Below are 21,393 nucleotides of genomic sequence, written 5' to 3'. Positions count from 1 at the left end.
TGATCAACAAGAAAAAACATTTCATCAATATGCTATAAATAAAACAAAGAGCTGGTCTCACAAAAAGAGCCACCATCTCCCATCAGTTTGTATTATAGAAGCTGGGAAATCATCAGACTGCTGTCTTTGGTGAACCTCCTTAGCTAAATCTCTCAATGTTCACTTTCTGCTTCACAGCTATGGGCTTTAACATACTAAGCTGATCTCTATTCATTATTACCCATCATATCAGTCAATTCACCTTCTGTTATACCTCTTAGAATAACACTGTGTAATGTCTGGCTGCAAATTGATCAAGCTGTAAGAATAAACTTGCTAACAATTACAGTGAAGATAATATTCAACAAGACTAAACTGACCATGTACATAATCCCACTATATGAAAGGAATATTTCCAGAGGTTTATCGAATGGTTGGATTTGTAGCACAGGATCAGAAGGCACCTCAACTTGTACTGATGTGTCATGTCCAGGCCAGACAAACTAGCCTAACTTGATACCAAACTGACCCCTACTCAAATGAGGCCACAGGAGCTTTCCAACATAAGACTTCAGTAATATTGCACATGGAGAACACATGAACATCAATAAACATTGGGTCCACTCCAGGTTTCACAAACACTTCTGTGTTTCTCTCACACAAACACCAATCACATAAACAGCAGACATATGCAACCTGAACTGAAGGCATTAACGGTACATATTTTATTACTGTAAGTATTCTACTGCAAACTTTTATAAATAGCTTGTTAAATCCAAAGCATAATACAGTCCTATTTTGATACCCTGTTATAATGGGATGTCAAACCATTTAGATCTTTTTTCTTTTTTTTTTTTAAAGAAAAGCTTATTAAGTATGGAATAGAGAGAATTACATGGTGTTGGCCATTAATTTATTTATTTTTAACTTGTATGAACTGTGACAACACCAGTACATGCTTGGCCATCATGGTTAAATTCTGTGGCATAGTTCTAGTTCAATCAAGCTAAAACTGACAACTACCACCTTAAATGCAGGATATTAACACACATCCCCAGCAAATATATTCCAATTATAGATACTTAACATAAGGTATTAATGCATATAATGTTGTTTCTTTGAAAATGCCTATTGTTCCATCAATAGAAAAAGAAGGCTCATGAGAATGACAAACTTCTCTGGTAAGATGGAATTACTCAGGGCTACTTTACACAAATCACAGAAAGAGGTTCTTGAATATGACTATACAATATACAGTTCAGACAAGGCAAAATGAACAACTGCTTCATGGTTGATTATCAAAAACAAGAATCGGTTTTGGGGGGGCGGGTTCAAAGCAAAAACAAACTTGATAACATTGGTTAGTCAGGTACTGGTTAGCCACAAAAAGCTTCTCAAGTCTTTCCAGGTTGGGGACTGCATCTGGGCAGTAGTGTGCACACATGGCCAGCAGGGGGCAATGCAGCCAATTGTACACATAAGCGCAGTGAAAAATGTCAATTTTCTATCACCTGTTATGGAAATATTTGAGGAAGGAGGCTAATTTCAATAAATGCACTCACACTGCACCACAACGGTATTGTGGATCTGGACCAGTCAGATGGACATAGACCAGTTTTTTTTTATCTGAGCTTAGCGGTCAAGTTTGCCCTTCTTTTCACTATATATCTCACAAATATACAGATAAGTTAGGAATGTTCTAATAGTATTAGCCCAAACCGTCTTGTCCCACAACTTGTAGGAAATTTGACCAGTTCTGGCCGAAGGCTTTTTAATTACTGCATGAATTCACACTAGCCTGTCACACAAGCTTTCCGGACTAATACTGGTATACACATTCACACAGCTGAGTTCACTTGACCACTGATTGCAAAACACTCACTTTCAATAGTCCACATTTCACTAGCCGATAATCTTATACAAACGAGCAGCTACATGGCACTCTCGGCCCAGCAAGTTAAACTGCTGAAAATTTAGTGTTATTAGAGTGAGAGCTATTGACTCCATCCAAACCCTGGATGATTTGTACAAGAGCCCTTCTGGAACCAATCCCTGCAATGACTATCCCCTGTAAATTTAACACTGGTGCCGTTACTATTAGTACTGTGTGGTGTACAGCTGTTTTATTCAGCTTTAAATTATTGAAATGGCTCTCACCCAGCAATGAAGAAACCTTCCTCAAAACACGTACATCAAGCAGGACAGTAAGGTGCTGGCGCCCTCTAGTGTGCACAACAAAATTACCAGTTCAGAGTCAGGAGCCCACTGGAGATGGAGCTCAGAATTCAGTGGAATGTGCACAGTGCATTTCAGCCTAATATTTTGGATTCCTCTACTGAGGAATTAGACTAGAACTGAGAGACAAAAACAGACAAAATGCATTAGACTAAAGCTGGACCTACTCAGAAGAATCACTCCTTCATTTACATCAGCTTCCTAGCAGTTGAGATGAAACCAACAAGGACATCAAAGTCAGGATATCCGCCTCCTCCAACGGTTAAAACCACTCTTTTTTGACAATTTAAAACATAGCAAAAGTGTGCCTTTTTAAATCACCCCCCTTTATCCCCGAACCAGGCCCTCAGAAGGGATTTCCTGACACACCCACTCCCCCCAATGTTCTCCAAGGTGTGGTTGAGGGGCCTCGACCTTTGCCGTGTACCGTCGGTTGTAGGAATGGAGTGGCGAGCCAACACAGTCAGGTCCAGCAGGCTAATGCACCACCATCACATGACCTCACAGCAAGAGTTCTGCTTCCTCGCCTGAAGAGACATGCATAACGTTTAATGGATATGGATGACACACTGTCCATCATAATTTTCTATTTAAAAACTGCACACATTAATTACAAACGATAAATTGCTCAATGCTGCAATTAAAAAAAAACACCTACACTTAAGCTATCCCTTCTAAAGCCCTTTTAAGTATCATTCTGAAAAGCATAAAGTAATTGTCAAATGTCCAAAAGCAGAAGAAAAGAAAGAAGAAAAAGATGTACATTTGATAAATGCAGGCTATGCTTTTAGGCCAGTTTTGAAAACCATGTAAAAGGAAGGTCCATTTGACAAAAACCAAAGGACAGTGCTGGAACGGAAATGCTATTTTACTAAATTTGCTTAATCAAATTTCATCTTCCAGGCACCTTATACAACAAGAACTGCCTGGTCGTCAGTCACTGGGAAGAGGTCTGACTGGCTTGGCTTGAGCAGAGCAGGAGGGTGGATCGAGTGTTATTTCCATTTACTCACAGTCTTATAGAAGGCTTTGGACTGGCTTCCCAAGTGCTCGGATTTCTGTACCAAGTCGTCCAGCTTCTCCCCTCTTTCCAACAGGGATTCCATGGTGTTGTGCTGGAGAAACATCAATGGGTTCACAACCCTAACCCGCACACAAAAGCACTGGCAGGCACTACTCTACACAGCTCAGCAATTCCATTAAATTATTTATCACCGTAACAACAGGCCAGTACACCTACATCCTCGGTTACAGTTGGTACAATTTCTAATACAAAGCAAGCAAACAGGTCGTTTAAGGAGTGAAGCACAGTACACATCAAAATATTTTACTCCAAAGACAAGCAGTAACCAAAACAACACTAGCACGTGGTTTTATTTCAGTAAGCATTTTGTAACTTACTTGCAATCTACCGTCGAGTATGGTTGTTTAATTACATGAAAAAATTGGGAATGTGATCACTTGGGCTCGCTTAGGGTTACCAAAAATTGGAATAAAATGTATCACATTTGACTGAACTTTATAAATTATCAATCTTCAATAATGGCCATCTTGTCAGTGAAGAAACTGAAGTGCAAGGACAGCACAGGCTCCTGGGCCAGCTTCTACCAGTGCAATCTGAGTTTACCTCCACAAACCCACTAAAATGATCACGGCCTTCAACTCACTTTGATGGCACGGATGTTAGAACAAACAAAATATGGGGTCTCACCAGAATGATTTTGGTTTCGTCCAACTCAGCCTGAACTTTGGTCATTGCATCTGCCTCCCGAGGATTCTAGAACAAGGAATAGAACACCTTTGACAAGGGCTTCAGAAAGAGAGCACACAGCGTGAAGACACACTGCACGACATGAGGTTCAGAGTAAAATCAATGCAGAGGCTTAGTAATGGAAAATGTGTGGTGAGGTCAGCTACTGCAAAGCCCAAAAACGGTTCATCTTTTTCCAATGCCACACTCACCTGGTATCTAGCGAGGTAGCTGTCAAGAGCAGCGTAGCGGATGGTGTCTGAGGATCCAGAGGGCCAGTCTATGCTGTCCACCTGCTTCGAGAATTCATCCAGTACCTGGGACAGAGAGCATGCATGCATGCACACACACAAACACACACAGATAGACAGACAGGCAGGCAGGCACATTAAACATCTTGAGCAGTTTAAGGTTCTGGCACGTCTTGGTGCCATAACACTAAGGAAGACTGATCCATTTTCTCTCTTAGGTTAACTGAGCCAGTAAGGCGGTAAACATACCTTGTCCAGCAGAGTGAAGCACACTCGTTGAGGATACTCGTTGTCCGCAATCACTACAGCACCGAGAGAGTCGTTCCGTACGTACACGTGACACAGGTACTCTGGTAGAAGTAAAGCCATTAGTGTCTCCTCGTCTGACTTTGAGACACTACTAGGAAGCAAGACACTGACTGAGTATCAAACTGGCTTATTAATCATTAACATGTTCTTTATGAACAACATCTTAACAGCCAAAATAGAACCATACCAACCAACCCAGGCCATCATTTCTAAAATAAGCTCACGGCATCCTTTCTAAACTGCAACTACAGGAGGCAACCTACCAAGCAAAGCATGTCCTGAAGTGTGTGGAAAAGGCAGTCGCTCACCTTGCTCTTTGACTGAAGCCCGGGTACCAAGTGGGGAGCGCTCAACAATCAGGGCACTCGTGAATGTCATGAACTCCTGCACACTGGAAAAAACACAAACTTAAGATACATCTGCCTTCTTCACAACAAAGCTACCGAACAAGTAGCATGCTTGTACCATTTACAGAAAACAGTACATTCGCTACAATCACAACAACTAAGCTGAAATCCCACCTGGATCGCTGGAAGAAACTAAAGGAGGACAAGTCATAGGCCGCTTTGAGCAGGTTTGCTTTGTTCGTCGCTTTGTAAAGGACGCTAAGGCTGTAGAGCTTCATGATGAATCAGACAAGTTTGTCTCGAGTCCCTCCAGTTGCCTCTGCGACAGAAGGAGTGATTCAGTGCAAGTTCAAATCACGAGGTAACGAGCAAGCGTCACTCTGCATTAATAAAGTATAAGTGGGGTCACGCATTGATTCTTCGTGACACTGACCTATTAAGCTGACTAGCAAGCTAGTAGTAGCTGTACTAAACTAGTCTGTTATCTAACGATAGTTAACTCGCACATAATATTATTAGCAGCTGAAACCTCTGCCGCGCTGTGCACTTTAATTAAATGCTAGATAGCTCTCAAGGCAGCAGTCTGCCGCTGGTAATCTGGTTTCCGTCGTTTAGCTGACTAACTCGATTGGGCAAACCAACACGGCGCACCTATTTATGGGGCGAAGATCTCGATTCGTTACTATCATAAGCTAGCTAACTAAGCCAACAGTGTCGATGCCTTTGACGCTGAAGATATCATACCTTTTCCTGATTATAGCTAGCCAGCTATATGATCTAAAGAATGTTATCCTTGTTAAACACTGCTTTTGCTCTTTAGCCTAATTAGTACCTCGTGATTTCGTAAGATAAGTCGGTATCTTTAACCACTTTTAACAATGTCAGATTAAACGCGTTCGTTTTCAAAACATTACCTTTTTACCAGTTAATGTGATCATCAGACCAATGAGAGAGAGAGAGAAATGAAAACAACTCACGTCCTCTTAACAACCCACGTCACTGTCGGGAAAAGTCCCCTGTCCCCACACAGAAGTTTGCCGACTGGGAACGTGATCTTGTTAGTTCTCCGTGTACAGTTCCGCGCAGATAATGCGACCGTAAATGTAGTCAAATCTTCAAACACACAGTCGTACTCGGTCGGGTTGCACAAGATATAATATGATGTAAAAGCCTTAATACGCACCGAAATATGTTTTTTAAAATTATTTAAATTTATTCAGAAACTATACCAAATCCTTCTTGTTGTAGACTTATATCCCCTTCGACAATAGTAGGAGAGTCCCGCAAACGAAAACAGTAACAATCTATATAATGGAATCATATTCAGAAAGGAAATCGGACAAGTAAAAAAGATGCAATATATCGGTATAATTTCTATCTCTCATTTGTCTCACGTTCATCATCCAGTCTATTTATCTCTTATTTTATTTATTTAGTGAAAAAAAGTTATCAAACACCCATATCACCCGTGAAAAAGTAAGGGCCGCTTTATAGGTACTCAGTTGATAATTAGATTCCGCTGACTGTATGCAGCCAGGCTTGAGTGCAGCCAGCACTGTTGAATCGAAGCATTACTCATTTTTAACCTTACCATCAGAGTGAAGTAGAAATCACAAAGTTTCTACAAGCACACGATGCCATGATCAAAGGAAATTCCAGAATAGATGAGATAAAAACTGTTGAAATATGTCTGCAAAGGGTTACAGAGCCATTTCTAAGGCTCTGGGACTCCACCAAACCACAACGAGAGATCACAAAAGACCCAAAAAGAACATCCAAAGAACTGCAGGCCTCTTTCGCCTCAGCTGAGGTCAGTGCTCATGACTCCAGTCCACAATAAGAAAGAGCCTTCCAGGTCGTGTAGTCGAGGCAGAAACTCTGTGGGGTTTTCAAGATCAGGCTTGATACAGATACTATTCAGCCTGTAGGTAATCGGAGCACTACTAGGTACAATTTAGTGAGGAAAATGGCAAGCATTGTTGGGCTGAATGGCCTATTCTTGTCATTTTGTTATAACTTTTTTCATTGAATAAATGAAATAACCATTTAAAAATGTTTTGTGTTTACTCAGGTTCCCTTTGTCTAATGTTACATTTAGTCTAACAATCTGTAACTGTTCAGTGTGACTATTATGCAATAAAAGAGGAAATCAGGAAGGGGGCAAATACTTTTCCAGGACACTGTAAGTGTTATACCTAGCCAATGTTTTTCAGAGTATTTTGCTCCATTTAACAATTTCCTCTGGATCACTTATATTGGCAAATGTTTTCCATACCAGAAATGAGTGGATTAGGAGGCTTCCAGGGTAGAATGACTTGGCATGGCAACGGTAAAAAAAAAAAAAATTTAGAGCACCTGTGGGTTGAGTGTCTGTGGCAGGATGACAGGTGTGAGTGTTTTTATAAGGTTGAGATTGGCCTGAACTTGGTTGCTATGGATACTGGAAAAAAAGGCCAAGGAATAGTGAAGCAACGTAAGGCTATGGAAGGCTATGATATATAACATGTAATACATCAAATATCAAAAAGTACATTCTTGTTTTAAAGGAAGGGGGAAATACGTTATTGGCGACAGAAGGCATATGAAGCTAATGCGGTATTTTATCACGCATAGAGAAAATGTAGGAAGCTACTTCTGCCCATTGCGCACCTGTTGCTGATGGTAGGTGATCTATTTTAGACTGTTCTCGGTGAGTATGGAAGTTGCATGGTTAAAATCGTCGGGAATGGAGAAAACGTTTCGCCTTCAGGTACTGTCATCATAGTGTTATAGCAATTAGGAATCTACAAAGACACTGGAACGGTTACGCACTTTATTAAACGGACCATGTGAACATCTATTTCAGTGATGGGACAATGGAGATGAGATTTTTTGGAGATGAGGATGCTTCCACAAAAATTCAGAATTCGAGCCTTATAAATGAGACATGTATTGCAGTATTTGGAGATCAATCTGAATATTGACTTAAAAAATATATTTTTAATGTTTTAAAAATATTTCGTCCACTGAAAATGGGACATTTTCGTCAAACGGCATACTACGAATAATCCTCTCTGTTAAAATTTTTTTTTAAAAAACTCAGTAATGTAAAATAAACGAAGATGTAGCAGGGAGGTAGACTATTCATATTCTAAAAATGACTGTGATAGAAGGATAAATGATCCACGGAGGCGGTTGCTTTTTTATTATATTCGTCAATACATACACAACCTGGTCACTAAAGTTTGGATACTTAATGCCACGGGATTTTTGTGTTTTACAAATAATATTGTCAGCAGAAAGCAAACTAGTAACCAAAATATTAGATCTTCGTTTTTGTTCGCTGGTTCGGCCAACAAGACTTTTACCTGCCAAAGGGTACTCATGACCGGTGGGATATGTATCATGGATCCTCGCAACATGGGGAAGGTAGGAAGACTCTTAACGTCACTATTTGAATATCAAAGTAAAATGACAGGTTATGAAATACCTACCTTTCGCCGAATAGTCCCAATATTCATATGGAAGTGCTATTATTAAAGTTAATGGTGAAGAGGTTGTGTGGGTAGAAACTGCTTAAAAAGTTGCCTTCACTTAAACATATGCAGTATGTTTTTGCTTCGTGGCGATGCAATTGTTCCGGTTTTTTTCAGTAGCACCACTATAGTGCACCACAATGGAAATTCTCAGCAATAAAATAAAGGAGCACGAAAGACAAATAATTTGTGTGCAATGATGATAAAAAAGATACACCCAAGGTGACGCAGCTAAGAGGTTATTTGCAATATCTCGTAGCGACGCGTTTCTTAATCTGACAAAATATTAATTAATATTTTATTCTGTGACAGAACAAATACTCTTTTTGGATGAATAAAATCCTGACTTTTGTTCAAGTTCACTTTTTTACTACAGTATGACAACTGATCTCGACGCACTGTTACATCCAAGCGTGCTAATTTGAAAGATTTTGAACTTGCATGAAACTTAATTGCCTATATCTAGAATAGGATATTAGTTTTCTTTGTACTTACACTACGGTTGCAAGTACACAGTTTATTTGAAAATGGCCAATATGGGTGCAGGTTTTTTTGTTGTAGCACAGCACGTTTTGTATCAGGTGTCTTACTGCGAAAGCCTGCACCCGCATCTGCCCTTTTCAGATAAGATTGGACGTCCCTGACTTACACCTTTTGTGAGGTTAATCACCTTGCAAGCCTAAGAGTGCTCTAACTGTGTTTAATAAGCCATGGAAATCATCCACATAAAAGCACTTGGCACACATTCAAGTCGTCTCTACATTTGGGTTGCCACAACTTAAACACAGAACGTGAAGAGTGATCAGTGCTCCAGTAATTAAAATGTTAAAAATACGAAAGCAGAAAATTGGACCCGTTTTTTTAAATTTTTTTTTTTGCACGTCATGTCCAGAAATGAGGTTTGACAGAACGTGTGATGTTAACAGAAGACAGCAAACAACGTACAAGTCAAACACAGACAATGTCACCTGACCTCATCTGTCTTCAATGGGAGTGTTTGCACTCTATGTACAGTTCTGTGAATGCAGCTACAAGCTGCTTCCCCCACCCCCATCCTACACACACACACATGTTACAGGAACCCATCAATTCTTCTTTAAAGTGTCTGTCACCATTGTAAAAACATCATTGTATATACATCAGTTACAAAATCATTTAGTCCTTAACGACACTAAGGAGTTTGTTGACCACTGAAAAAGGGCTGACCTTTTAATAAGTACAATTTGTTCCGTACTTATACGGCGGAGTTCTTAAGACAGAAGGTTATATGTACTTTTTGTACTTTAATACAACATAAACAATTTGTAATTGGTAATTTATTCACTGGTGGGTCAGTACAATTATATATATATATATATATATATTTATGACTCCACTGGGAGACCTCTAAAATGAAAAGAATCGTCTATTCCCAGCCACTAGATCAGGGATGCTGAAATGTGGCCCTTGAATATTACCGCTGGTGTTTTCTTCCTGATAGATAACTGACTAATGTCACTGATTGGGGAAGTATTAATGAAAATCAGCAGTACTAGCAGTACTTGATGGCATGGTTTGAGTGTAAATATGCTAGATCATTTTCATAGCTTGTTTGATGTTTGATGTCTAGTAAGACGAGAAGAGACACCATTGACTGACAGCTCCCTGGTGCTATAGATGGATAAGATTGATTGCATGTGTGTGTGCTGCATGTACATCTGTGTGTGTATGTGCGTGTTTGTGCAGGTGCGGGTGTGTGTGTGTTTGTGTGTGTGTTTGTAAGGGTGTATGTGGGTGTGTGTGTGTGTGTGTGTGCTTGGGTATGGGTGTGTTAATGTGTGTGTGTTTTTGTGTGTGTGTATGCGTGTGTATGTGGGTGTGTGTGTGTGTGTTTTGGTATGGGTGTCTTAATGTGTGTGTGTGTATGTGTGTGTTTGTGCAGGTGCGTGTGAGTGTGTGTTTGTAAGGGTGTATGTGTGTGTGTGTTTGGGTGTGGGTGTGTTAATGTGTGTGTGTACTTGTGTGTGTGTGTGTGTATGCAACATCCGCAGCAGCCAGCCCACATCAGTGGAGCATAAAAACGGCTGAGTTTCCTGTCCATCTGCTCTCAGCATTGCAGACCCGCGCATCCACACACACTTGAGCACTCAATCACAGGTGTGTTGCTTGAAAAGATAAGTCACCTTTTGTCACGTGCAAGGAGATGAAGGTGCTCAACAGATGCAACTCTGTTGTGGAGCGAGTTCTCATGGTAAGACTTCTAGTGTCTCGGTGGGTGCAAGCATTGTTAAAAATATATATTTTACACAGTAGGTGTTTAAAAGGCAGCTTTAAGAACTTGAACTTACACCTAACTTGTGAGAGGCAGCAAGTACTGTTCTAATTATAAGAGAATGTTTTTTTAAGGATTTTTTAATTAGACTGGGTTTTCTGTATTGTTGCTGACAACTTAAAAACTTCATAAGCAGATGTAGGAAATTTAACAGAGGTAGATATGTTATGATAAGATGACAAAATGGGGAACTTACAGGCTTTCATTTTTGTTGTAAATTACATTGCTAATTAAAATAAAAGGAGTGACGAAGTATTGCGTCACGAATGCTGTAATACATGGCTTAATGGGTTGATGCAAAATCTTTCGATTCCCTAAGCTAAATCCACTGCCCAAGATTGTTAGATTCAACATAAGATACTGTGCACGTAACACTTTACAATACTACAGCTGTAATGACTCAGATATGTTTTTGTTGTGGTAAAGGTGCACAACAGTATTGGTGCTCTCTTTCATTTTTTGTTTCTCTGCGTTTCCTTGCAGGTGGAGCAAATTCTGTCGGAGTTCCTCCTGAAGAAGGAGGAACTCAAGGAGGTCATGAGACGCATGCAACATGAAATGGATCGTGGATTACGCTTGGAGACACACGACAAGGCTAGCGTGAAGATGCTACCCACTTATGTGCGTTCCACCCCAGAGGGCTCTGGTAATGCTCGTTACAATATTTGTTTACAACACTTGCGCGCCGTCGGTGAGCCACAAAAAGCACACACCAGTATATTAGAAAAAATGTAAACTAAGCTTCAGCTTGGGTAGTCTGGATTGGTGGACTAACCAGAATATTGTGTAGAAATTCTAGGAGGGACATTGTTGTTCTTGATCAGCATCCATGTAAATATTATAGGGATATAAATGTCATTTTAATGCACAGGCCTAAAGTACGAAAAGACTGCAAGCATATTTAAAAATGGATCCCAACAATGTGGTGTCATGGTTAGGTAACTGTAACCATAAGGTTGTGAATTTGATACCCTGCTGGGTAATCGTACCCATGAGTAATGTTCTTAACCTGAAATGCCTCAGTAGACTATCTAGTTGTATACATAGATTTTATATAAAGAATGTAAGCCGTGTAAGTCCGTCTGCAGTCTGCTAAATGGCAGTAATGTACTGTAATGAAATATAAATTCCAGAATGCAGTGTAATGTAATGAGTCTACTGGCACACTGACGAACCTTGTTTATTTTTCTTGTGATTGCCCGTCAGAGGTGGGAGACTTTTTAGCCCTGGATCTGGGAGGGACTAATTTCCGGGTGATGCTGGTGAAGGTGGGGGAGGACGAGGAGACGGGCTGGAAGGTGGAGACCAAGCACCAGATGTACTCCATCCCGGAGGATGCCATGACGGGCACGGCTCAAATGGTGAGAGCCAGGCCTGAGGTAGGCCTCGCTGGACAGCCAGATGGGCATAGTGGTCAGATGAATTACTTCTTTGTGCCCTTTAGCTCGGGCCGGCCTTATTGCCATAACCCTCTTGACCCTCTCAATTCGCTCTGACCGGTGCTCGTGTCTCTCCCTGCCCTGCTAAGCTCTTCGACTACATTGCCGAATGCATCTCGGACTTCCTGACCAAGCACAACCTCAAGCACAAGAAGCTTCCCCTCGGCTTCACCTTCTCCTTCCCCGTGCGCCACGAGGACTTGGACAAGGTGAGAGCCGTACCCGCGCTGCGCGTAGCCGCACAGCCAGTGTTGCCCGTGAGCGGCTCCTTTCTGATGCCCACGCGCCTGTCTGATCCTTCCTTTCCAGGGAATCCTGCTGAACTGGACCAAGGGCTTCAAGGCCTCCGGGGCCGAGGGAAACAACGTGGTGGGCTTGCTCAGAGACGCCATTAAGAGGAGAGGGGTAAGTCAGCTTCTCGTTAGCTTAGATTCTGAGCGGCAGCCATGCCGGTTAAAAACCGGCAGTGTTCGTAGTGATAATCAGCAAGAAAGTAGGTTGTGTATGATGGTTACTTTGCTAGCCCACAGTCCTGTAGAAGATGATGTATAGCAATCAGGGTAGCAACCTGCTGTCACCATTAAATGAATGTATGTACTGATATGAAACTAAAACGAAGCTAATATGGCTCTCCACTGCACAGGACTTTCAGATGGATATTGTTGCCATGGTAAATGACACCGTGGCCACCATGATATCTTGCTACTATGAGGACCACAGCTGTGAGGTCGGCATGATTGTAGGTGAGGAGCAATTCTCTCCATCCATGGTCCTCAACCTCAGTTCTGGAACACCTCACGGTCTACTGTTTTTTTCTTTTACTCTCCACTCAGTTAAATCAGCTTACTGTTACCTCATCTCGTTTGGTTTCTCAGATTTGAATGTGTTGACAGTTCTAAGATGGAAAGCAAAGACCAACAAACACTGTGGCTCTCCAGGACCAGGGTTGCAGACCACTGCTCTAAATACAGAGCCTCGGGAGTTGGGAGTAGATAAACAAAAGGCTTAGAGGACTGCAGTATTAGCAGGATTTTGTGGTTACCTTACGATCAACTGCCAATTACTGTAAACAAATTCTTCAGGCAGTCAATGACTTACTAAACACTTGATAGTACACCAAAAGCCAGCAGATACCATGGCTTTCCAGGAGTGAAGTTTGAGACTCCTGCTCTAAAGCCAACATTTAAATGAAACTCTTTAGTACATACAGGTGTAGTGAGTAGCTGTGTAGTGTATTTACTCTTTAACAACTTCCATTTCCCCTTCTCTGTTTCTCTCTCTCTCTCTCTCTCTCTCTCGCTGGTGCTCAGGGACGGGCTGCAATGTGTGCTACATGGAGGAGATGCGCACAGTGGAGCTGGTGGAGGGGGAAGAGGGGCGCATGTGCGTGAACACTGAATGGGGAGCTTTTGGAGACAACGGCGAGTTGGAGGAGTTCCGCCTGGAGTACGACCGATTGGTGGATGAGATGTCACTCAATCCTGGCCAGCAGCTGTGAGTCCCGCTCGCCGTAAGCCCCTCCCAGAGTCACGCCTGACCCCATCCCACCCCACCCTGACTGTCCCTGCATTCCTTCACCTTGGTGATATCTGTGGAATAGTAATAGTAGTAACTGTTTTAGTAAGTGTTGTCATAGTAATAACTGTTTTATTCAATTTTAGATTTGATTATGTGGCCCCGTACACAGTGTGGGAACGTACCAGACTTTCGATGTTTAACCATGGGGGCCACAGAATGGGGGGCAGGTTAGGGGGGTGGTATCAGAAACAGGAAGGGGGAGTGGGGGTCGGGTCAGTGTTGGGTGCAAGATTTACAATTTTAAACCGGAAAGGGGGGGTGGGGTGGCGGGTGACAGATTAGCAGATGTGGAATGGGGTTAACATTGCAGACTGGGTGAGGGGCATGGCCTGTCTGGCTCCTCTTAATTTCTGCCCTTGGTACATACATGCGCACCTGAATACATCGCAACTTCATATCGGCCATATAGAACACAATCCATTTAAAGAGCAACCCATTTTCTATGTTGACATAGTCTGACGTAATCCACATCAAAAGTGCGTAATTTGACTTGGATGAATGTCAATAAAAATTGTACAATATACTGTTAAAGTTAAAAATGTTCACAGTGAACATCCTCAACCCCTGCCACGACAGCAGTGGCTCCCAACCCGCAGTTTAGAAACCACTGGTATGGAGCACACGTACGCTGCGAAACGAGCTGGGCTGCTTCCAGGAAATAACCTCCCTGCAGGTGAGACAGGATCAGGTGGACGTCAGCTGAGCCGCGTCGCTGGAGCCGCGCCATGCCGCGCCGCTCCGAGGGACCCATCGCACCGTGATCTCCCCGGGGGCAGCGAGCCCCGCGGGGCTCTTGTCCGGTCTCCGGGCAGCCGGCTTGTTTTTCTGCGACGCGCAGTCGAATCGGCGCCATCAATCTAGCTTACAGACGCAAATTAATGCCCCGTAATGGCGGTGGCTCGTGTCATTAGCGGCTGGCTCCCTAATGGGTGTTTACAGTGCGCCACATCGGGGGCTTTTTCGGGCGGCCGCTGAGGTCCATTGGCCCTTTCGCCCCCCCCGATATTGAAAGGGAAGTGATGCACGTCCGATGTGTCCGATGACGCACGTCTCTCCCCCTCGCAGCTACGAGAAGCTGATCAGCGGGAAGTACATGGGCGAGCTGGTGCGGCTGGTGCTGCTCAAGCTCATCAACGAAGACCTGCTGTTCAACGGCGAGGCGTCTGACCTGCTGAAGACCAGGGGCAGCTTCGAGACTCGCTTCGTCTCCCAGGTGGAGAGGTGAGCCTTGCGCCCCGATGATGTAATCACCACCACTGATCTCGAAGGGCCAAGCTTACATCAAATCAACATTTTGTGATCTTTGTGAACTTTTTGTTTAGGAATAATTTTTTTTCTTCTTTTCTGAACAATAGTAGTTTGGCAAGTCCATGTTAAAGTTAAGGACAGTTTATGAACAGACAGTAGAAGCGTAAAGACACTGTTTTAGTCTGATTGTACAGCAATGGGATTTCAGACTGCCACTTCAGTGTTTATCAGTGTAAATTTCAATGAGTTCACACCTACATAAATTGTATAACTGACTTCTGAAAACTACAAAAGCGGTGTAGATAGGCACCTACTTGCAAAGGGCTTATTTCACAGGGCCATGTTTCCCTCCCGTACCTGTTGACAGTGACTCTGGGGACCGCAAGCAGATCTACAACATCCTGACCACGCTGGGTCTGCTGCCCTCCGAGTTTGACTGCGACGTCGTGCGCCTGGTCTGTGAGAGAGTGTCCACGCGGGCCGCGCACATGTGCGGGGCAGGGCTGGCGGGGGTCATCAACCGCATGAGGGAGCATCGCAGCCAGGAGGCGCTCAAGATCACCGTGGGCGTCGACGGCTCCGTCTACAAGCTGCACCCCTGGTGAGGGCAAGGGCGGGAAGGAGGGGGGTTGAAAATAGTCTTCATCACACCCCTTTGAATTTCCAGTGTACCCACAAAGCACATCAGACTCAATGGAAATTGAAATCTCATGCAACTGAGTGGCCTCTTAACTCAGTAATAAACATGCCTTTCCCCTTTGAGAATACTTGTTTTCTCATCCTGGTTTCAATCTTCTTCCCCAGCTTTAAAGACAGGTTCCACGAAATAGTTCGGGAACTGACGCCTCATTGTGACATCACCTTTATCCAATCAGAAGAGGGAAGCGGACGGGGTGCGGCACTGATTTCCGCAGTAGCCTGCAAGATGGCAGCCTGCATGTTGGCCCAGTGAGGATGTCTTACAGCCTCCCACCACTAGAGGAAGCGCAAGAACATCTTGCTTAAGTGCTTCGTAATGGATCACATACATTGGCCATCCTTCCAAGGTTTCAAGCGCTCTCTTATTGGGGTTTGCCATTTAATTCCAAGACTCGTGGGGCACTGCGTGAAGAGGAGTCTCACTTCACAATGAAGCCGCAGAAGCATCAGAAAACATTAGCAGAGCTTTCAAACATGTTAAGAAACTTGAGTTTGTTATTAATTCAGCACTTTCTTAAACTTCACAAGCATGTTATTACTTAAAAGAATTTGGAGGGACATATGTCCTATCCAAGTGTCCACAATGGTAAAGCATGTTTGTGAATACTGTTTGAATTGCACAGCAGCCACTGTAGTGTTCTGATAATGCAGCTAGTAATGAAACAGTTTGACACCTATATGTTCAACAGCCAGTTTGTCATGCACAGTTGTAAACCGTGTCTAATGTGGATGCTAGCTGTGTTATGGACTTGAGCATGGTTTTACTGTGCTGAGTCATAGCATAAAGAGGGATGGAAATTTAAGAGTATTTTGAAGAGGAATTTGAATTTTTTGTTTGTATTGGAACAACACTTTGGTTTTAAATGTGGTGAATTGCAAGGTAAGAATGGGTAACAAATGTGATGCTAAAGCTATTCCTTACCAACATATGAATTAGCTATTATTTTATTCAGCTAAGTGTTTTCCTTTTCCAATAGCTATGTCACTTACACCAATGTAAGCATGGTACCCCCTTCTTCTTGGCCCAGTACCTTAGTTGGGGAGTCATTCTTATGTTCATCTGTCTTATCTGTAATTGAAACAAAATCCTATATAATACTTTTCCAGTTTTGTAATATATGGACATTTTCAAGATATGTAATACATTATTTAGCAGCATGTTATTTTTAAGAACAGAATGTGCTTTGAACATGTGAGAAATCATTGTAAATAAAATTGTAAATGGGGAGATGCTGTCATATAAGAACTGCACTGTCTGGACCTTTATAATGTCAATAAATTCACTCTTGGTTCGCCAACTTCCTGTTTCATCATCACCATAGAGCTTTTGGCCCCTGGCTGAGTTTCAGCACTGTATGAACAGCATCACAAAACCAAAAGTAAAATGGCTGCTTTCTGTCCAAAAGGCAGTTTGTGTGTGAACTGCTGTCCCTGCAGCCTTGACTGTGGCTGTGGATGATGGGGGGGAAGGGTGGGGAGGGGGGAGGTGGGGAGTAAGCAGTAAAACCAGAGTGTGACAAATGTGGTAAGCTGTGTCAGCTCTTCCCTGTCGAGCAGTGCATCGGTTCCAGTGACGTCTCACTCAAGTTCACGGTATTCCAAGAAAAACAGTCATCTGAATGCTGTGGAAACTAATGAGGCTAACACGCACTTTTTCTCCTGTATCATGGCTACAGTTCTGAGGATTCTACAGGTTAATTTTACACTCACATATTAAGACCAAAGGTTCACTTATCATAATTCAGGCAATTATCTCACCAAATTATTTCAAGTTGTATTGTGAAAGGCAGAATACAATGCGAATCTAGGGCCAGAGCTAAGCAGCCTTTATATTGTGGCCCTTGGTTTCTTGACACAACCATGAATTTTGATCAGTGAAAAACATTAACCAATACAAGTGACACAAAATACCACAAAGAATGTCCAATTATCTTTCTAATATTTATGACAAATATTTAAAGGATATTCATGCACCTTTACCAACGTGTCTGGGACTGTTGAGCCAAGCTGCTGTTCTCTGTCTCACTTCTATCTGTCTCACTTCCACCCCGAGGAATCTGGCACTTGTACACTTATCATGGTCAGTAGTACCAAAGGGTGGTGAATTTCCATGTAAGGCCCCGCAGTGCCCACCACCTTCTTATTATAGGAGGTCAACAGATAAGGCATTCCATACATATAAACCACACCATCACTGTTCTGGCCTGGGACACAAAGACATTCACACAGCACCGACATGGTGAGTATTGCAGCTGATACGCGTGTTATACTCGCATATAGTTTTCTATGGGAAAAGTGAAATGTCCCTTCAGTCTTAAAGATCAAAAATGAGAAGAATAATTGTGTATTGTTATGATTATTATGATTATTATTATTATAAGAGAAAGATAAAAATTTAAGTGAAAAGCTGGTGGTTATTGGTTTGTTTGAGGTTTTTAGTCATGTTTCAGTTTTTCTCAGTGACGTTTTGCACAAGGTCCTCTGGAAAGTGGAAATGGTGAAGCCGAACTCTGAAGGTCAGAGAACGTGTGACATTAGCCAGTGTCCCCTGTCCGATAGGCCAGCAAGAAAGCAGCCGCCAAGAGCAAGGCTGCTGCCAAGCGTTCACAGAGAGGCTCTTCCAACGTCTTCTCCATGTTTGAGCAGTCTCAGATACAGGAGTTCAAGGAGGTAACGCTTATATCTTGCATGGACATTTAAAACAACTGCATGCGTGACATACAAGTATATCTCGTCATACAAGTGATTCTCACTCACACTCGTATGTACAACAAAGGCTAGTCAAACATACTGGCTCACTGCTATAATACCTGGGTAGTATTGTGCCATAGATATTTCTAAACTTGAAGCCAAAAGAATAATGATCTCCTACATATGAGCGGAGTCTGAACTCTTTACATATGACATGTAAGTTTATATGTGAATATGACCTTACCTTTGGTGATGTACTTTTGCGTATATACTGGCAGGCTTTCAGCTGCATTGATCAAGACCGAGATGGCATCATTAAATTGCAGGACCTCAAGGAAACCTATGCACAGCTAGGTACTGTTTCCTGTTTCCTCAGACTAAGAAAATGGGAAAAACCTTTATCTATATCTTTCTGTAGCTCGGTGTGAATCTAATCTAAAGCTAATTGCCTCTTTGTGTGTGTGTGCCTGTGCATGTGTTTGTGTGTTCCGTGTGTGTGTGTGTGTGTGTGTGTGTCTGTGTGTGTCTGTGTGCGTGTTTGTGTTACAGGGAAGCTGAACATGAAGGACGAGGAGCTGCAGGAAATGCTGGCTGAGGGCAAAGGTCCCATCAACTTCACTGTCTTTCTCACTCTTTTTGGAGAGAAACTCAATGGTGAGTCAAGCTTATCCTCTGTGATAAGATATGAAAATAGCTATAATACAAGGTCTGTACAAGGGCTGTAATTCCTACACAGATCATTAGATATGGATGTAAATATTCTTAAAGCTGACAGTCTGCATTGTAAGCTCATTTTGTTATTTAATTTTGTGTAACTCCATGAAACTGAATTGATATGGGTTAATTTATGACACTGGCCCTGCATTTCTCTACCATCTCTGTACATAGAGCCTTTTTAATTTGCTTGTCAGCAGAATGCATGAGTCATTGGATACTGGAGATATGGCACAAACTGCACTCAATCTTCTAAAATATTTGACGTGAAATCAGGTTAAAGACGAACTGAAAAACTGAGTTTTCAAAAAAAAAAAAAAAAGACATACAAAAGCTTGACCTCTTGTGTATGATCAAATTACTGGGTGGTGTCATGCCTCAAGGTCACCTTTGTAGGTCAACCCTGGATGTGGTCACATGTTCTCTTCTTCACATTGTCAGACAGTTGACGCACAAACGAAAGCCACATGATGGTACTATTTTCTCAGGCACCGACCCAGAGGATACCATTGTTGCCGCCTTCAAACTTTTCGACCCAAACGGCACAGGCTTCGTCAACAAGGATGAGTAAGTACTAACAGGCCCACCATGAATTGCTGACCGGTTACAACATTCTGCTTCTTCTTTCAGATATTTCCACTTCTGTTACCATCTGTTCAAATAAAACGTCTTCAAATACAGATGTACATTGTGTATATCTGGCTTCAGTTAGCAGACATATACTGTTCTGTGGGCTATTATTCCTTATGGCGATCAAACTTAATTATGTTGTCCCCTTTGACTCATTCCTTACCAAACAAACATAATGAAAGGAAAACACATAAACAGTGTACACTTCAAAAACATTTCTCATATGAAATCAAACTTTAACTATCAATCTATGGGTATTTTAATATGTTAAGCATGGTGTGTTGTGATTGCCTTCTTAAGGGATAGAAAAAGGATTTTTTATTTTTAAAACGGGATAATGAAGTATAACTGACCTTGACTTGGACGCTATTCAGAGGTCTGTGAGTACATTTTTGCTTTATTTGCCTTAAAGGTTCAGAAGACTGCTGATGAATCAGGCTGACAAATTCACAGCTGAGGAGGTGCATATGGATCCTTTTACTTTTCCAAATTGCTGCGCACATTGACAAGTTTGCTCAAGTCTTGAGGTGACATGCATTCAAAGCAATAAATTAATGAATAACACAGCTGTGAAAATTCACACCTAGAACAGGCTGCTCTATCCGTGAGCTCAGTGAGAAACAGGCATTCTTGATATAAGCAACAAGCCATTTTCACTCTTGCAGGTGGACCAGGCCTTCTCTGTCGCCCCAATTGACGTCAGTGGCAACATTGACTACAAGTCCTTGTGTTATATCATCACACATGGAGATGAGAAGGAGGAATCGTGAAAACAAACAGCATCCTCGCCCTCAAAGATGCACAAGAACTCCTGCAGCTACTTTACAATGGGTTTTTTTCTGTCAGGCAAAGGTGATTTTGGGTCGTAAAAAATCTTTTCAATTTTGAAATGCAGTCAACGGTTTGAAGAGCGATAATAAAATATGTGTTCTAATACAAGTTGTCCATGATATATTAAATGTATGGTCTCTGTTTACATACACATACACATACACACTACTTTCATCATACCTTTCTTTCTTGCAAAGACAAGATTATAATAATGTGAAACTGTGAGGGATTCAGCAAGATGGTGAGAAAAGGGGAAATATTACCTTTTGAGAAGGTGAGAATGACTCACCATGTGAACATACAATGGCAATGCAAACACATTGCCCTTGTCCAATAGGGAGTGATACATTAGTATTTAACTGTAGCCTAATTTTTCATTTGTGGTCTAAAATGATTTAGACTATAACATCACGTGGGTTCAATTTTTGCTATAGTAATTATTCTTGTTCTTCTACTTACACACCCACATCTTTACTTTGGCTGAGTATTTATCTAATATCAAAATATTAAATATTACTGGTAAATTACATAATTACTTGTGGTTTCTCAAAAAATGCTTAATGCTGTTGACACATACTATGGCAGGTTGCTAATTTTGGTTATCCTATTAGCATGGCATAATAATCTATTTTACAAAAGGCTAGATCACCAAAAAAATTTTAAATACTCAAGGACTTTATATTGACTTGCAAGGGGAGTGGTCACAATTGACAATTACCAGTAGCAAAGATTCTAATTATAGGTTTACTACCTAGACACACACCTATGTCGCTTTAACACAAATAGTCAACAAAATATGAAAAAGTAAAAGAAATTTAAAACAAGTTGCATTTCTTTGACAATGTCCATGTGTCCATGAACACATG

General features: G+C 41.9%; 3 protein-coding genes across 9 annotated transcripts; 2 read left to right on the top strand and 1 right to left on the bottom strand.

The window, feature by feature from the left end:
* Positions 1 to 846: 846 nt before the first annotated feature.
* On the bottom strand, positions 847 to 6,006 carry LOC135264883 (synaptobrevin homolog YKT6-like). 2 transcript variants are annotated; one of them, XM_064353869.1, is made up of 8 exons: positions 5,849 to 6,006; positions 5,046 to 5,190; positions 4,833 to 4,915; positions 4,465 to 4,565; positions 4,177 to 4,281; positions 3,926 to 3,991; positions 3,228 to 3,329; positions 847 to 2,741 (listed from the first exon to the last, which is right to left on the bottom strand). In XM_064353869.1, exons 2-8 carry the CDS (start codon positions 5,147 to 5,149, stop codon positions 2,706 to 2,708), a joined length of 597 nt encoding a protein of 198 aa, XP_064209939.1. In that variant the 5' UTR covers positions 5,150 to 5,190; positions 5,849 to 6,006; the 3' UTR covers positions 847 to 2,705. The 2 variants fall into 2 exon arrangements, with proteins under 2 accessions (XP_064209939.1, XP_064209940.1); XM_064353870.1 differs by having other exon boundaries at positions 5,786 to 5,900.
* Positions 6,007 to 7,240: 1,234 nt separating this feature from the next.
* gck (glucokinase (hexokinase 4)) lies at positions 7,241 to 16,959 on the top strand. Of its 5 annotated transcripts, none has more exons than XM_064353854.1 (10): positions 7,241 to 7,620; positions 11,181 to 11,343; positions 11,904 to 12,058; positions 12,226 to 12,345; positions 12,446 to 12,541; positions 12,780 to 12,879; positions 13,447 to 13,630; positions 14,780 to 14,935; positions 15,330 to 15,563; positions 15,767 to 16,959. In XM_064353854.1, the coding sequence occupies exons 1-10, from the start codon at positions 7,567 to 7,569 to the stop codon at positions 15,912 to 15,914; spliced, it is 1,410 nt and encodes a 469-aa protein (XP_064209924.1). In that variant the 5' UTR covers positions 7,241 to 7,566; the 3' UTR covers positions 15,915 to 16,959. The 5 variants fall into 5 exon arrangements, with proteins under 5 accessions (XP_064209924.1, XP_064209926.1, XP_064209925.1 ...); XM_064353856.1 differs by having other exon boundaries at positions 7,241 to 8,279; XM_064353855.1 differs by having other exon boundaries at positions 7,241 to 10,616.
* An 800-nt stretch (positions 16,960 to 17,759) lies between these two features.
* Positions 17,760 to 20,635, top strand: myl7 (myosin, light chain 7, regulatory). Of its 2 annotated transcripts, none has more exons than XM_064353817.1 (7): positions 17,760 to 17,900; positions 18,221 to 18,331; positions 18,631 to 18,706; positions 18,902 to 19,006; positions 19,555 to 19,633; positions 20,109 to 20,223; positions 20,362 to 20,635. In XM_064353817.1, the coding sequence occupies exons 1-6, from the start codon at positions 17,898 to 17,900 to the stop codon at positions 20,200 to 20,202; spliced, it is 468 nt and encodes a 155-aa protein (XP_064209887.1). In that variant the 5' UTR covers positions 17,760 to 17,897; the 3' UTR covers positions 20,203 to 20,223; positions 20,362 to 20,635. The 2 variants fall into 2 exon arrangements, with proteins under 2 accessions (XP_064209887.1, XP_064209886.1); XM_064353816.1 differs by having other exon boundaries at positions 17,761 to 17,900; positions 20,109 to 20,157.
* Positions 20,636 to 21,393: the final 758 nt, after the last annotated feature.

Source organism: Anguilla rostrata, chromosome 10 (assembly GCF_018555375.3).
Source record: "Anguilla rostrata isolate EN2019 chromosome 10, ASM1855537v3, whole genome shotgun sequence".
Classification (NCBI taxonomy): domain Eukaryota; kingdom Metazoa; phylum Chordata; class Actinopteri; order Anguilliformes; family Anguillidae; genus Anguilla; species Anguilla rostrata.
Note: the sequence above shows the minus strand (reverse complement) of the source record. Positions and strands in the feature narration are given on the sequence as shown.

What these genes read in the sequence shown, in the direction of transcription:
- LOC135264883 (XM_064353869.1), bottom strand. Translation starts at nt 5,149, where the DNA reads ATGAAGCTCTACAGCCTTAGCGTCCTTTACAAAGCGACGAACAAAGCA. An exon ending in AGTTTCTTCCAGCGATCCAG is followed by an intron (nt 4,916 to 5,045) that starts GTGGGATTTCAG and finishes TGTTTTTTCCAG; the next exon opens with TGTGCAGGAGTTCATGACAT. An exon ending in GCTTCACTCTGCTGGACAAG is followed by an intron (nt 4,282 to 4,464) that starts GTATGTTTACCG and finishes TCTCTGTCCCAG; the next exon opens with GTACTGGATGAATTCTCGAA.
- gck (XM_064353854.1), top strand. Translation starts at nt 7,567, where the DNA reads ATGGAAGTTGCATGGTTAAAATCGTCGGGAATGGAGAAAACGTTTCGC. An exon ending in TGACGGGCACGGCTCAAATG is followed by an intron (nt 12,059 to 12,225) that starts GTGAGAGCCAGG and finishes TGCCCTGCTAAG; the next exon opens with CTCTTCGACTACATTGCCGA. An exon ending in ACGCCATTAAGAGGAGAGGG is followed by an intron (nt 12,542 to 12,779) that starts GTAAGTCAGCTT and finishes TCCACTGCACAG; the next exon opens with GACTTTCAGATGGATATTGT.
- myl7 (XM_064353816.1), top strand. An exon ending in GGAAACCTATGCACAGCTAG is followed by an intron (nt 18,707 to 18,901) that starts GTACTGTTTCCT and finishes TTTGTGTTACAG; the next exon opens with GGAAGCTGAACATGAAGGAC. An exon ending in GGCTTCGTCAACAAGGATGA is followed by an intron (nt 19,634 to 20,108) that starts GTAAGTACTAAC and finishes TTTGCCTTAAAG; the next exon opens with GTTCAGAAGACTGCTGATGA.